Here is a 15,757-nt window from a genome sequence, read left to right on the forward strand (position 1 = left end):
TTTTGTTTTATCAATTTTATACAGCACCTAGGATACTGGAGTCCTGATTTATAATTCAGGAGTCTGATAATATAGTTACACAAGCTGTTTCATGTTAATAGATCACCTTTAGCATTTAGAAATTCCTTTTATTCTTATTATCAAGCATGACACTAAAGTTACAAATGAGTAGGATTCATAAGACAAGCAGTGGATCAATTACTACAGCTTTATGGTCCAGCATTGGTGTGTGAATCATAGCTGATCTCTAAAACATTGTAGTCTAGCATTGTAACCGGATCTTCCCAGATTAAATACTCATTGCTTAACTTTATTTTTCCTGCAGTTAGTGAATATTTTTCTTTTTGAAGCCGTGTGTATTTTGGATTTCATCTCTAGTCTATATTTTCTTGCACGCTTGCCCATTTGGGCGAAGTGGATGTCTATTAAAGCCTTGGCTCTGGCTGGGAGAGACTTTTGCCCTAGCAAAGGCAGAATAAAATATCTGCCTACTGCCAATGCGGACCTTGAGGGAGCAGGAAGGACCAGGTCTTGGGAAGAGGAAACCAAGGTGAAAGTTATCAGCTTGAGAATCAAGTAGCAGTCAATCCTTCGGTTAAAATACTTCGTCGATGTATCCCAGTGGTAGTGAGCACCTTTGTGGCTCCTCCAGCATGCCAAAGTCTAGAACATGAAGGTAGTTCATGAGGCAGCAGAACCAAGACTTATGCATAGGGAATGTAAGCTGTACTCAGGAAGTTTTCCTCAGCACTTGTGTTAATTCAATGTGGTTTTTTATTATAATGCCAGAAAGTACTTAACTTATCTCCTTCTTTTTGAGGCTTCCTTCTGTCTCAACATGTTATACTACGGAAACAAACAAAAAAATCTAACAGAAAATGCTGAACTTCATTCACTGTTTACCAAAGCTAAACTCATATGCTTGTCCTGCATTAAAATATCAGGGTATGTCTGACATCTTGAGAGGGGAGGCGAGGAAGGAGTCAGATAAAATTTTATATTTTTTTTTATCTCATGCTTTGAAGTAAAGCTTGTTTAAAGGTTACATTTCAATGTAGTATATATTCAGTCTGTTTTGCAGGTTCTTGCTTAGTATGGGTACTTGCAAGTCTAAATAGTTTCTTAGAAAGTGCATTTTATCCCATCAGTCAAGAACTTCTTGCAGTTACAAACCAGCCTTTGTCTTACTATCTGGAAAAAAAAAACAAGTAAAAGCTTTAAAAAGTAGCAATTTAAATGTAGAATTTCCTCATTGAAAGAGGAAATAAACACCTTATGCTGTTATAACTTTTGTATTTGTTAAACCTTTATGCATCTTGCCATTCAGTGAGAAGCCTGATACACTTTCTGAGGAATTAGGCTTGGAAGGTGAGAAGCCATCATCTGAAGAACAGATGAAGATGAAATGGGAAAGCCTGAACCAGGAATTCAATACCAAGCAGAGACTGCTCCAGAAAGCTTTGGAACAAGAACAGCTGGTAGCTATTTTTAATTACTCTTTGCATTTTCTCTATGAAAGCAGTTGTCACAACATGAGGTACAGTATGTGCATAGCAGATGCATTAAGGTGATGTAGTTAATGCAAAGAATATGGAACAACTTATTTTTGTGACATCTTTGAAAACTATTAAATATTGGCACTGGCGCTGCTCTTGTTCAAAGTGATTTGAATTGCACTACCGTTCAGGTGAATAAACTAGAAAAGAAGAGAGGGCTCAGAAAAAATTTTGATCTACTTATCTAACCTAGGATAATTCTGTAACAAATTGTCCCTCTGAAATTGACCAGTACTCTGGCAACAACTTAGAGGAAAAACTGGTATTTTCAGTTTGAATTTATTGGTTACATTCAATTCTTCGTCTTAGTGAGTATGTGACAAAGCAGCAAGTGATTTCAGCCACAGAATTTTTACTGAAAGAAGCAGGGATTGATCAACTAAATTAGGAACAGTCCAAGAGCTATATTAACATACATCCTCCATTTTATTTTTAGTAGACCCAGGCCCACTATTCTTTATATAATACTACATTAAAATCAGCTTCCAGAGTTCTAAATATCTTGTATTCATTTCACAGTAATTAATTGTTTTTTTGGTAAAAACAAGTCATTGCTACTTCTGGCCACAAGTATTTATTCTGCACTTCTAGTGAACTTCCTGTTGAGCAATCTTTTGTTCAAGATACAGTTGCGGGAGGGCCATGAGCATTATTTGGTGATAACCTCAGTCAGCAGTAGAATCTGTATAGCTGAATTTTGTGCCCTATATGTGTGGTAGAAGCACTCTAATTAGTACTTCTATCTCAGCAGCTTTATAGCAGACCAAACAGACTGCTATCTGGAATGCCTTTGTATAAGGAGGAAGGACAGGATGAGGATAAATCCTCAGTGTCGCCAGTATTGGTTGAATTGAATCAGGCCTTTGAAGATGTGTCATCTGAGGTAACATTTTAATTGTCTTTACATCTGTCTTCTAGCAGAGCCACATTTACAATGAAAACTCCTCTAGCTCCCACCTGGAAATCCAGCCCTTTCCCAAATATTAGATGTTAGAAAGAGTATCTTCTATTTCTGCTCTCAACTTCCCTGGTTCCTTTTGCCCAGGCTGGACAGGTGGAGGAGGGCCTGCACCTTGAACAGAAGCTGTATGATGGTGTAACAGCCACCTCTTTGTGGCTAGATGGTATGGAAGAACAGGTCTTTGTTGCTACAGCTCTGTTGCCAGAGGAAGAAACAGAAACATACCTCTGCAAGCAAGAGGTAAGGAATCTATCAATAGGACTTGCTTTAAATTGCCTATAAGGGTGCATTTTATGTAGTGTTTAGAAAGAAAATATTAGAATCCTAGATGAGTGGCATATCGCTGTCATCATGTCTATGTAATTGCAGTATTCTGCTACTGTTTAGAAGTAACTTTATTCACTGTGGAGAGAATTGTGGTGGGTTGGCCCTGGCTGGACACCAGGTGCCCACCAAAGCCACTCTATCACCCCCCTCCTCAGCTGGACAGGGGAGAGAAAATATAACAAAAGGCTCGTGGGTTGAGATAAGGACAGGGAGAGATCACTCACCAATTACCGTCACGGGCAAAAGAGACTTGACTTGGGGAAATTAGTTTAATTTATTATCAATCAAAATCAGAGTAGGATAATGAGAAATAGAAACCAAATCTTAAAACACCTTCCCCCGCCCCTCCCTTCTTCCTGGACTCAACTTCACTCCCCATTTTCTCTACCTCCTCCCTCCCAGCAGCACAGGGGGACGGGGAAATAGGTGTTGTAGTCAGTTCATCACACGTTGTCTCTGCCGCTCCTTCCTCCTCAGGGGAGGACTCCTCACGCTCTTCCCCTGCTCCAGTGTGGGGTCCCTCCCATGGGAGACAGTTCTCCACAAACTTCTCCGATGTGAGTCCATCCCACGGGCTGCAGTTCTTCATGAACTGCTCCAGCGTGGATCCTTTCCATGGGGTGCAGTCCTTCAGGAACGGACTGCTCCCGTGTGGGTCCCCCGTGGGGTCACAAGTCCTGCCAGCAAACCTGCTCCAGCGTGGGCTCCTCTCTCCACGGGTCCACAGGTCCTGCCAGGAACCTGCTCAGGCACAGGCTTCCCACAGGTTCACAGCCTCCTTCGGGCACGTCCACCTGCTCCAGTGTGGGGTCCTCCATGGGCTGCAGGTTGATACCTGCTCCACCGTTCACCTCCATGGGCTGCAGTGGGACAGCCTGCCTCACCACGGTCTTCACCACGGGCTGCAGGGGAATCTCTGTTCTGGTGCCTGGAGCACCTCCTTCCCTCCTTCTTCTTTGCTGACCTCGGTGTCTGCAGAGTTGTTCCTCTCACATATTCTCACTCCTCTCTCCGGCTGCAGTTGTGCAGGGGTTTTTTTCCCCCTTCTTAAATGTGTTATCCCAGAGGCACTACCACTGTCACTGATGGGCTCAGCCTTGGCCAGCGGCAGGTCCATCTTGGAGCCGGCTGGCATCAGCTCTATTGGACATGGGGGAAGCTTCTAGCAGCTTTGCACAGAAGCCACGCCTGTAGCCCCCCCGCTACCAAAACCTTGCCACGCAAACGCAATACAAGAATGTTGCAGAAAGCAGCACCTGAGCTGAATTTTGGCTGGTCAGAAGAGAATTAAACATAGAGTCTTTCTTCTGTTTAACTTCTTTGCTAAGTATTGACAAACACCACAGTGTTGAAATTGAGATGAAGTGAAAAAGAGGGAGGAATGCTCTGGGATATGGAAACAGTACAAATTCATCAACGTGAAATGGAGAGGGAGGGAGGGGAGAGGGAGGGAAAAAGACCTTTTCGGCAGCTATATAGATTTCTGCTTCACGAAGCCCTTATTCGGACAGGTTTATTTTATTTCAGCACTTGTTTTCCTCAGAGCAGTCTGGAGGGTTTTTATTATCAGAAATACTGTAGCTGCGTAACCTTGTCTAGTGTGTGTATATTAACAATGTAAAAAAGTCACTGCATCACTGCAAAATTGGCAATGCTTATGGCAATATGTTTGCCTGCTTTCTAGAATGTCTAATTGTCACTTTGTTTTCTTTTCTACAAAATCAGTCTCTTGCTAAAGAAATCAAAGAGATAACAGAAGAAATGGATAAGAACAAGAATTTATTTGCTCGGATATTTCCTGAGAATGGTGATAATAGGGATATTATAGAAGACACTTTGGATTGTCTCCTAAGAAGACTGATCTTCCTGGAGTCAGTAGTAAACCAGAGATGCCATCAGATGAAAGGAAGGCTCCAGCAAATAGTGACTTTCAAGGTATGATGCCCATCTGAAGGAACTAACAGGGGTACATGTCAAATGGGGATATAAAGGATGTGATTCTCAAAGCAATGAGAATTTTTGGTACCAAATCAAGATAACAAGTTTTCACAGGTTTTTACTGAAAATCAAACTTCTTCTTAGGCTATGCAAAACTTGGCACCCAAATCATGATCCAAAGTTTAAACTCTCTGCCAGAAGGCTCCTGCAACTCATGCAGTTATTGTAGAAGTGATCATTCATCCCACGCTTTCTCACCCTGCTGGCATTGCAATAAATGGAAGTTGTTGACTACTGTTCTCAAAGGAGAAAAAGCAACTTTAGAGTTGCTACACATTCTATAATTTCATAAATGATAGAGTACTCTGTTTTTATTAGCTGTGATAAAATGGAAAACATAATACTGAGTCCCACCTTTCTGATCACCTTTAAGCCATCCCAGTATTCTATAAGAGCTTGTATCTCAAGCTGTCTGTATTGAGCAAAGCAGAAAAAATGAAGAGAAGTGGAGAAATGTTTGCTTTTAGAAATCTTTGCAAACAGAGTTTAGAAATGTTTTCAGGCCTTACTTGGTCTCTACCTTCTCTCCTAGTCTTGTCATATAAAGCCTGGTTTAGTTTTTAGTGTGGTTTAGTTTTAATGAAAAAAACATAAACTGCAGAAAAAAAAATTGGAAAATAGATTGCTGGTGTCTTTAGATTAGGATCATCATTTCATAGGTTGTTACTACAGGATTTATTTCCAGAGTCCATAACCTTTCCTCTGCAGTAGATAGGAAAAAAAATAATTTCAACAGTTTTCAATAAAAGGCCTTCCTCTGCTGAAGAAAGGAGACAAGCTGATTAGAATCCTGTGCCTTATTGTTATACCAGAGATATTTAACATTTAAAAGAATTACTGCATGCAAAAAAAAAAAAATCAGAAACACACTCCTATATAATGCTAAAACTCTTAGAGAAATGTGCTGATTATTTTCTATTTTACCAATATTAGGAATTTTGTGGGATGGATGCATGAAAAAAAAAAATTGATTGTAGTTTGGCAAAATTGTTAAGTAGTATGTATGTGTCTAGTCTCATAAGGTACTCTGAAAGTTGTAATGTGTAGTTAGCCCTGTAATGTGTTGAAGCCTTGTTTACTTTTTTGTTATATTTGCTTATATATTTGTTATATAAGTTTGTAATGAAAAAAGCTTGTCTTAAAAAGTAAAACCTAGTTTGTTTATGAGCATATGTGATTGAATAAACTACACAATAATAATGTATTTTTGTTAAATGAAGCTAACTGACCCTTGCTAAATAATTATCTATTGGAAGGCAAAAGCAGAATTGTGTTCACAGGTTATGTTTTGAATAGGATTTGGTTTAGCTCTTTGCTCATATATGTCCAGTTATGGATTTTCAGCAATGTTGCATGTTTTGCGTTGGATAATTATGGTGCTTTCACTGTTGAATAGCTTTTATGCCTTAGTGCTGACATTGTAACATTTCAATGCTTTAAACTTTTTTGAACATAAATATTTTTCTGTTGGTTTGTGCCATGATAGGCTATAATTTGTTGTTGTTGTTGTCTCCTGTAGAATGATCTGAAGCTCCTGTTTACATCCGTGGCTGATAACAAATATTTAGTTCTACAGAAACTAGCAGAGGCAGTTGAGAGACCAGAAACAGAACAAATGCAGGTATTACCAAACGTCTATTACTTGGGCAGGGGGGAGGGAAGAGATAAAGTTTCTAGTCAAGGTATAACTGGCTTCTAGAGAACAGTTGCTTTTTATGGGAGAATGTATGTGTTCACATAAAGTATGTGAAAATGAGTACTTCCAAGAGTGTACTACACATGTTTATAAATTAAAAAAAAACTGAACACAAAGTGTATTTCTTATCTCCCCAGGTGACCTAGTAATGCACACACTGGGCACTATTTGAAAGAAAGAAAACTTCAATGAACCAAAAAAAGTCTCAAGTTGGGCTAAATTGTTTGTCTATTACACTTTATTAAAAAACAAAAGCATTTTCTTCTGCACTGGTTTATAGTAATATCTTGACTGTTATTCATTTTAATTTAAGGCAATAATTGATTTTTCTTTATCAGGAATTGCCTGATGAATAATTAATTAATAATACGACAAAATACATCCTCTTTCCTTGTTTCTGTTTTGCCAACGAGAAAAGTGAATGAAGTATATTAAGGGCTTCTTTCTACAGATGTTTCTTGTTACCCAAGATCTGCTGTTGTCTGGTTCCAGCAGGTGACTGAGAGGGAGACTTATCTTTCAGCTAAACAGAAATACTGGCCTTTATGTATCTGATAATCAGATTTTAAAGGAATTTTAATTCATGTATAAGTAAGAGACCTGTGTCTCTGTGTCTTTCTTTCCTATCTTCCATGATGTGAAAGATTGGTAAAAATTTAGCTCCTATATGATTAATTTAACTACCAAATAGGAAAACGACATGGTAAAAAAACCAACTGAATTGATTTTTTTTCTGAACATCTACCTTGGCTGATAAAACGTTCAAATTAAAAGCCTTGCTATTCATTCAAGACATGATTGGGAAAGTAGAAATAAGGCCCTTAATCAGCCAGGTAACTTAGCTGCATGAAGTATCAGTTTAGTGACTGTAATTTGCATATTGGCATTACTAGGAGTCAGGAGTTCTACTCACATATATAGTTTAAGCATTTGGATATGCAGTTTCCAAGAAAGGGCCTTAACAAAGGACTTTAACTACAGGAGTCTACCTTGTGCTTTTAACTTTGTTATAGTTTGCATGCATTAATTCAGCAGAGACTCCTAGGTTGAAAGACCTTGTTTCTTGTAGCTTCCATTGAAAAAAGTCAAATTATCACCTGCGTACACTTGCAAAAACCAAACTGCGTGCTTTCAGTTGTCATTTTCCAAGTACAAAAGGGGATGTACAAGTCCTTTTCCTTGACAGTAGCTTTGGCCCTATCCTAGTCCTGTAAGGGAACTGTGCACAGCTCTTTACTATCATGCATGTCTTTTGCTGTGATGGTTGTTTTCTTGGTGCTCAGATGTGACAGGAATGAGTGTTAATAAAAAGAATGCTTTAAAAGAAGGTGTTAGAACAACTAATAGTCCTTTTGTGCCTGTACCATATAATTAAAAGCATGGAACTTCACAGCAAGGTTTTGTATAAAATAGTGTATGATACTAAAACAGTTGTTATTAAAAAATAAGAATGCCATATTTTATTTAACTTTAAGAAACAAGCTGTGCTCTCCCAACTTTGAATTAATACTTTTTCTTTATAGTATCCTTTAAAATTTCAGCATACTGAAGGACTGATTAATACTTCAGGGAGAAAACAGAAAACAATATTACCGTATGGCACCTACAGTACTGTTATTAAACCTTCAAACTAAATTATGTAATTTTCAATTCCAGGTCATACTGCAGGCAGAAGAAGGTTTGAAGGAACTAGATACTGGAATCAATGAATTAAAGAAGCGTGTAGACAAGCTACAAATTGACCAACCTTCTGTGCAAGAGCTGTCTAAGATCCAGGTATGGTTCTTAAGTTCCATCCTAGACCTGTCTGGTGATGTCAAAGGTATTAGTATGCTCCTTTTTAATGCTCATAAGGCAGTTTAGGAAAGCATATTTAAAAGCATTTCAGTGTGTATAAAAGATTATTTTCTCCCTGATTCACATAGTTTTTCTACTTTTGCATTTTCAAATTTTCTAACATCTCTATTATTAGTAGTATTAATCATAAAACCACACAAAAACATGTTTTCTTTCAGCTCTCGTTGAGTCTCTGTTCAAATAGATAAAGTTAGGCATGTAAACATAAATGTCTGCTGACGGTTGAGCCTTGTTCTCACCGATGTCTCATGATCTGGGGCTTAGTTCTCTCTCACATACCTCATTTTAAAAAAAAAAAAAAGGAGGGAGGTGAAGGGGGATAGATAGCTAAGTATGATCTGAAACTGGAAATGTTCTGCTTTTACTAGAACACCTCTCGTGTTCCTGCATACTTTCAGTTAGACTTGGTTTTGAACATACCTAAGTAGTAGGACTCTTCTCTTAAGGCTCTCTGAAGTAGATACATGTAGGTAATTGATCCAGAACTTTTATAAGGCTGTTGAAAGTCCTTTGTGAGCAGTTTGGTGCTGAGGCAGGGGAATGCTTAAGGAAAGATTGAGGAGAAGTTTTACAACTGAATTTTACTCTTTATAATGACATAATAATAAATCAGAAGCAAAGAAAACAACTGAAACTTGACTATAAACTTATTAAGCCAACAAAACAGTGATCTCACTTAAAAATTAATGACAAGGAGTTTGTGCAAATGTGTATTTTGCCCAGTTCTTTATCCTTTTGGTCTTGGAGCCTCCTGCTTTTTTTGCTGTCAGATTATGTGTAGATATCCCCCTCCCCTTGATTTCAGTTTTTAGAAAAGCCTTCCCTTTGCTTTTTTGACAGTTGTGCTTCTCACAACTGTCTCTTTAAACCTAAGAGAGCCAGCTGCAGTCTGAGGGTGGGTACTTTGCTGTAGCACTGCATGGTTGTAGAGATATTTTGGTTTATTAGTTTCTGGATGTCTTACGGGCTTACCCTCACAGTCAGATGTATGTTCTGAGAACACAATTCTCAAAACCAAAACAAGAAAGTAATCCTGTTCAAGTGAAGAAAAGCATCTGTAGGTTGTTCTTACTTTTATGGTTGAGGTATACAAGGTGAGTAATAGCACACAGGAACTAATGAGATTCTTCCTTTTGGCTAATTTTATAATTTGGCAGTATGGGCACACTGTGAAATACACACTGCACTTTTTCTGCACTTTACTGTTCTATATGGAGTATATTGCTATTTTGGGCCTGGTTGGGTTTTTACTATGGGTTGTATGTATCTTGCTACCAGTAAACTGCTGGGGCAGGAGAGGGAGACAAATCTGGCTTTGAGATGCCTGTAGTCTGTAGCCATGATGGAGTCCATCCAACCCCCTGCATTGTAAGAAGCAAAATGTAAACAGCATCTGCAGTGTGCAGGAGTCTGGATTTTGGTGACTTAAGCCCAATCACCCTACTCCTTTGCTACCTAAAGCAAGCCTTTGAGATTCTGCTAACTTTGTTCTCGAATACATGCACTTGAAAGAGTTGCAAGTCTTGTTTATTTTTTTTCTCTTTAAATGGTGAGTTGTTAATTTATCAATTAAGTCAGTATATCTGCACAGTCTTTCTGAGCTGGGAATAGATGTTATTCTGGTAGTATTCACAGAGGAATACAGGGACAGTAAGGTTGCTTATAGGAAGACGTGTGTAAGGTGTGAAATAAGAATCACCATTGCTACTCTTTGCCCCCAAGGATATGTATGATGAGCTAATGATGATCATTGGATCCAGACGGAGTGACCTGAATCAGAATCTGGCTCTAAAAAGGCAGTATGAACGGGCTTTGCAGGACCTGGCTGACCTGTTAGAAACAGGCCAAGAAAAGATGGCTGGTGACCAGAAAATGATTGTTGCTTCTAAGGATGAGGTTCGAGCGCTACTTAACAAGCATAAGGTAAGAAACTGGGACGTATTTCAGGACTAATCATGACTGTAAGCTTGTACACAGCAAATTGCTAACCTTCTGTTCCTAAAGGTTCAGGAGCTTTTCAGAATGGTGGGCTAGTATTAAATCACGAGATATTAAAACTTACTGTATTTTAAATTGGAATCAATGAACTGTTCTGACTGAGTAACTTTCAAATTCTCTGTTGAAGGTTAACCCAGGTAGATCACATTTTCTTCCTCATTCTGATAACAAGTTCCTATTCTTGTCCTCTCATGCTACATAGCAATTTCATTCACCGCTGCGTTATTTTTGCAATGGAAATTTACATTTGGTAATAGCACCCACAAAATATAACAAGACTTTTCCATGTTTTTTTATTAGGCAGAATTTTTTGGTGGTGTATATCTGACTTAAGCTATTTTTGTTTAAGGAATGAGAGTTGGGATAGAATTTGTGTGGAAAGGATGATCTCTTTCTTTCTTTAAAAAGGCCATTGTCCTTTTTGTATTGTGTGTTGGATTTTGTGAAATGATGGTGGAGTGAAAAGGTTACCTAATTCTATGTCTACAGCTATTTGATTGTACTGCTATTGTCTTAAAATGTTGTTTTAGTGGTAATGAATTGAGTAACAATTGCACTTTCTCTTTTCTATTCTCTCTTTACTCTCTCCCTCACACCCAAATTTGTCAGGAATATTTTCAGGGGTTGGAGTCTCACATGATCCTGACGGAAACGCTCTTTAGAAAGATGAGTAGCTTTGCCCTCTTGAAGGAACCTCAGTCACATTCAGAGCTAATGACACAAGCTTCAGCTGTATTAAAGCTGGCTCATAAACGAGGTGTGGAGCTGGAATACATTCTAGAGGTGAGAATTTCTGTGGTCTTTTCTGTACTGCTATAGTGATCATCCACCAGGATATTCTGTAATGTTGATTTCCTGTGCTTGGACAGAATTGATAGACATCACTCCCTTTTGTCATACACACAAGGCACTGATAGACTATGTATAATCTTTGCTATTTAACTGTTGTGACCTTCAGGTGACATAAGTTGTGTTCCTCTAAATTTAAAAGAGCTGCTTAGCTTTAGCTGACAAGAACATGACAGCTTTTTCTATGTGTTCTAAAAGCTGAGTTTGACACAGAGATGTTATCTTATTATAGGTTCACTGGACATTTGTACTGCTATTTCTGTACACTCACAACCATGCAGCTATAGGATTTCAGATTGAGAAAGCAAGTAATAAAAATTCTAGATAGCCAGATCAATATATACCATATACACCAATATTCACCATATACATATACATGGATAATTTGTGCTTGCAGACCTGGATGCATCTGGATGAAGATTACCAGAAACTTACCAGACAGCTGGAGTCTGTTGAAGGTAGCATACCCACTGTTGGTTTGGTGGAAGAGACAGAAGAAAAGCTTACAGACCGGATTACACTTTTTCAGGTTGGTGCTTTTTAGACATTCTTTATGTAAAAGTTGGATGAAAGGGACCTCTGAAGGTCATCTAGTCCAGCCTCCCACTTGAAGCAGGACAGTTGCCATGGGCTGGATCAGCCACGGCATTGGGAACCTTAAAAGATGGAGATCCCACAGCTGAGCTGGGGACCAATTGCAGTGCTGCACCACCTCCTACTGAAAAGGTTTTCTATAATGCCCAATCTAAACCTTCAACTTTCAGCTTGTCACCATTGTCCTTTTTATATTGTGTGGCACTACTGAGCAGCATTTACCTCTATAATCTTTTTAATTCTACTCCAAATAGTTGTAGGCCTTTGTTAGACTGGCCCTTAGCCTCCTGTTTGTCAATCTAAAACAAGCACACCTCCCTCAGCCTCTTTTTAAAGAACGTGTGCTCTAGGTCCCTAAACATCTTAATAGCTCTACACCAGACTCTGACTGCTTCCCTCTTGAACTCAGTGGGAGATGTGGGCAGGCAGAATCAGATGCACTACATGTGGCCTCCACAGCACCATGTAGATGGGGATAATAAAACAACTTAAGCCGGTTGTTCACAGTCCTAATGAAGACCAGTGCTGTGGCTTGCCTTATTCATTATGTCTTGCTTATGGAAGATGCCAGGTTAAATATGCTAGCCATTCCCTTACTAACCTCTACTGAGAAACAGGGTTATTCTGCCCAAGGCACAGAATTTGCACCTCTTGTTGAGTCTCATAAGGTTTCTGCTGCCTCCAACCTCAAGTTTATCAAAGTGTCTCTGGACTAAGCCTGCCATTTTTTCTGTCAGCTGCTCTCCCTATGTTGGTGTCATCCACAAATTTACTGAGGGAGTACTCTCTATCATCATCCATGCCATTAATGAAGATGTTGAAGATGTTTGGGCTCAAATATTAACACCCCCTGGAGTACTCTGCCCATTACAGTCTGCCAGCCAGACATCGAGCCTTTGATCACTAGTGTTTGAGACTGGTAATGCAGCTAGTTTTCAACCCATGTAACATTTATCCAGCCCACACTCTCTCCACTTCCAGAGGAGTGTCCCATGGGAGATGGTGTCAAAGGCCATACTGAAGTTAGTCTTATCCACAGAGACAGTAATTTTGTCATAAAAGGCTGTCAAGTTAGTAAATCCAAGCTCAATATTCCTGATTACCTTTTGGTCCTTTTTGTCCTTGAAAATGGATTCCTAGGGGGTGTGCTCCATGACCTTTCCAGAGAGCAAGATGAGGCTGAACAACGTGTGGTTCCCCGAGTTGCCTTCCTTCTTCTCAAATGCAACAAGAACTAGTAGTTTAAATATAGGTTTTCTACCACATCCTGTTTTTTCCATCTGTTCTCAAAATGCGAATTCTGGTCTAGTGTTTTGTCTTTGTCTCGTTATACACCAGACACTTTGGTTAGGGTTTTTTTGTTTTCTTGTTTTGTCTTACAGAAAAATGTCTGCCAAATTTTTCTTGCAAATTGACTTCTTGACTACTCTGAATTTATGTATATTGTTCTTTTACTAGACAGCTTTCTGCTTTTGCAATGGTACGAGGAGAACTTAAGCAATCTATTGTGTGTGGGTTTTACTTTGGTTTTGTTTAATGCTAGGCATTGTTTATGTTGGTCCTGACCCTAAACTAGTTTTCCTCTTTTGTTTCTCTTGTCAGTTACGTAAATTAGGTTATTCAAATCCAGATTGTCAGACTCTGCTATGGCATAATTTTTAATACCATTTTTTCTCTCCTTGTAACCACGTTTAGGTTAAAAATACATCATAATTAATTTATGGCTATCTTGGAATTTTTTATGCTACTCTCTAGGAGTTATACGTTTATTTGTGTATATGCGTTATATGTAAGTACACACACAGACACACACACATATAAATATAAAAATTCTGTTAAGTTATTAGAGCTCTATATGAAAGAGAAAAGAAGAGCGATAGAAAGTTTATGTACTCACCATGAGACTGGTAGTTTTGTACACTTTATCTTCAGATTAGCTTCAGCATAACTGAAAAATGGAAATGCACATACATTTTGTGTTCAAGCTTAGTCAAATATACAGATGTTTTAAAAATCTCTACTATTTGTGTAATGATAGCAGAATTTGGCAGGTATATTGCCCACATATACAAATTCTTTACCCATCCACAAGTTACCATTTAAATGAAATCTGTCTCTGCTCCCAGTTGGATTCAGGGTAAGAGTATTAACAGCTTTTCCTTTTTCGGCACCTTTTTTTGGTTTTTTTGCCATAACAATTGGCTTCTGTGTTCAGGGATTTGGATGGGGGGGGTGATCTTCTCTTTTGTAGCCATGGATAGCAGGAGGGTAGATCAGTAAAAGAAGAGTTAGATGACCAGGGAGCTGAAGATAGGCATTGAAAAGGCTGAAGTGCGGCCACTGTTAATAACTTGATATTGGACACATTTAACTTTCATTGCGGTAGAGTTTTCAGCAGATGGTAGATTGAGTTCTGACATCTTAATCAATTTCTCTCAGAAGTGGTGTTGCCCCACAAAGATTCTTTTGAAATTGTTCTTTTCAGGTTTAAAATACCTACACCAAGGAGGAGTTCATCATAAGGAGGTATCAATAGACATAATGAAGTGAGGGGTTTTGTGATAGCACGTTCAGATTTTGAGCAGGTTACCTGAATTATGGTTCTCAGGGAGTTCTAGAGCTGGAGCAGAGGGAAAAAATGTGATGTGCCATGGTGACATTGGATATGCTACAAAATGCAATAAAAGAAAACTAAGTGTTGAGAAAGTGTGGTAGCAGAGACCTGCAGAGTTATCTAACAGTCTCCTCTGTTGTTACAGCATCTGAGATCTAACCTGACTGAATACCAATCTAAATTGTACCAAGTGCTAGATGATGGGAAAAGGCTCCTTTTTTCTGTTAGCTGCTCAGATCTCGAAAGTCAACTGAACCAACTAGGAGAACACTGGCTGAGTAACACCAGCAAGATTACCAAGGAGCTTCACAGGCTGGAGACAATACTGAAGCACTGGACAAGGTAATGCTGATGTAATGGACAGTATAAACTTCCTCACCTATGCTGTTCAGGTCAACTCATTCTGAACCCAGAACTATTAGATTTGACATTTAAAAGAAAGTACTCTAAGATGTATGTGTTACTATGACTACTCTACAATATCCTACTTCTGCTCCATACAAGTGCTATCATACTCTCTCATTTGCAATAAAACATGTACCAGATAACAGCTGGTGGGAGGAATTCAGAAGATACCTTATTTAGATGACTAAGTTAAAAGCCCCATGTCCATACAGGTTGATGAGAAAGGGTGTGTGCTTTGCTAGGTAGCATGAGTAGCCTCAGCATGTTCTGGCAGGGGCATTGCCACTGCTGGGTTCTTATGGGTCTGTGTCATTGCATATATGGAAGGGAGCTTTTAGCTGCCTTTAGTAACGTTCATATGCTACTTTTGAAATTAATTCTCTAAGTGATATACAAGCTTTGTCTATTATTCATAATATCCCTGGCTTGTTGGCTCACTAGCCTTTCAAGAGAGATACATAAAGGGATTGTGTGTATAAAGGTTATGTGGAGACACTCTTGTTCTGACATCTCATTAGTTGCTTGGCATATGAAATGATATGGAGATAGTTTCTGAAAAAAACATTAAATTCCTGCTCTGAGATACCTTGTGGTAAAGCTTTTGGAAGATTGAGCCTTCTAATGGAAAGCAAAAATGTGTTTATGTGTGTGAGGTGGGGTGGGGTGCTGTTGTAGCTTGCCCAAAGAGATTGATAACCTAGTTACCAGTCCTTCATTAAACTTAGTTTTTCCTAAGAGGCAAAAAGAAGGCACTGTTAGGAATTGTGGGTGTAATGGCTAAAATAAGAGCTTCCTGATACTGTGCCTGTCTTTAAAATTAAATCATGTTTTTCTGAAATTTAATAAAGGAAATAAAATATTTTTATTTTAAATCTGGCATACAGTATCTTCCTCTAACACAT

At 38.7% G+C, this 15,757-nt stretch overlaps 1 protein-coding gene across 3 annotated transcripts in view; it reads left to right on the plus strand.

Moving 5' to 3' along the window:
• SYNE1 (spectrin repeat containing nuclear envelope protein 1) overlaps positions 1-15,757 on the plus strand; it is a 270,199-nt gene that overhangs the window by 182,233 nt on the left and 72,209 nt on the right. For all 3 annotated transcript variants that reach the window (XM_072856086.1, XM_072856087.1, XM_072856088.1), the window contains 10 exons: positions 1,328-1,478; positions 2,305-2,439; positions 2,602-2,757; positions 4,570-4,779; positions 6,362-6,463; positions 8,195-8,314; positions 10,118-10,318; positions 11,003-11,176; positions 11,640-11,771; positions 14,596-14,792. In XM_072856086.1, the coding sequence (XP_072712187.1) occupies positions 1,328-1,478; positions 2,305-2,439; positions 2,602-2,757; positions 4,570-4,779; positions 6,362-6,463; positions 8,195-8,314; positions 10,118-10,318; positions 11,003-11,176; positions 11,640-11,771; positions 14,596-14,792 (1,578 nt within the window). The remainder of the gene's footprint in view (positions 1-1,327; positions 1,479-2,304; positions 2,440-2,601; positions 2,758-4,569; positions 4,780-6,361; positions 6,464-8,194; positions 8,315-10,117; positions 10,319-11,002; positions 11,177-11,639; positions 11,772-14,595; positions 14,793-15,757) is intronic.

Source organism: Ciconia boyciana, chromosome 3, assembly GCF_034638445.1.
Source record: "Ciconia boyciana chromosome 3, ASM3463844v1, whole genome shotgun sequence".
Lineage (NCBI taxonomy): Eukaryota > Metazoa > Chordata > Aves > Ciconiiformes > Ciconiidae > Ciconia > Ciconia boyciana.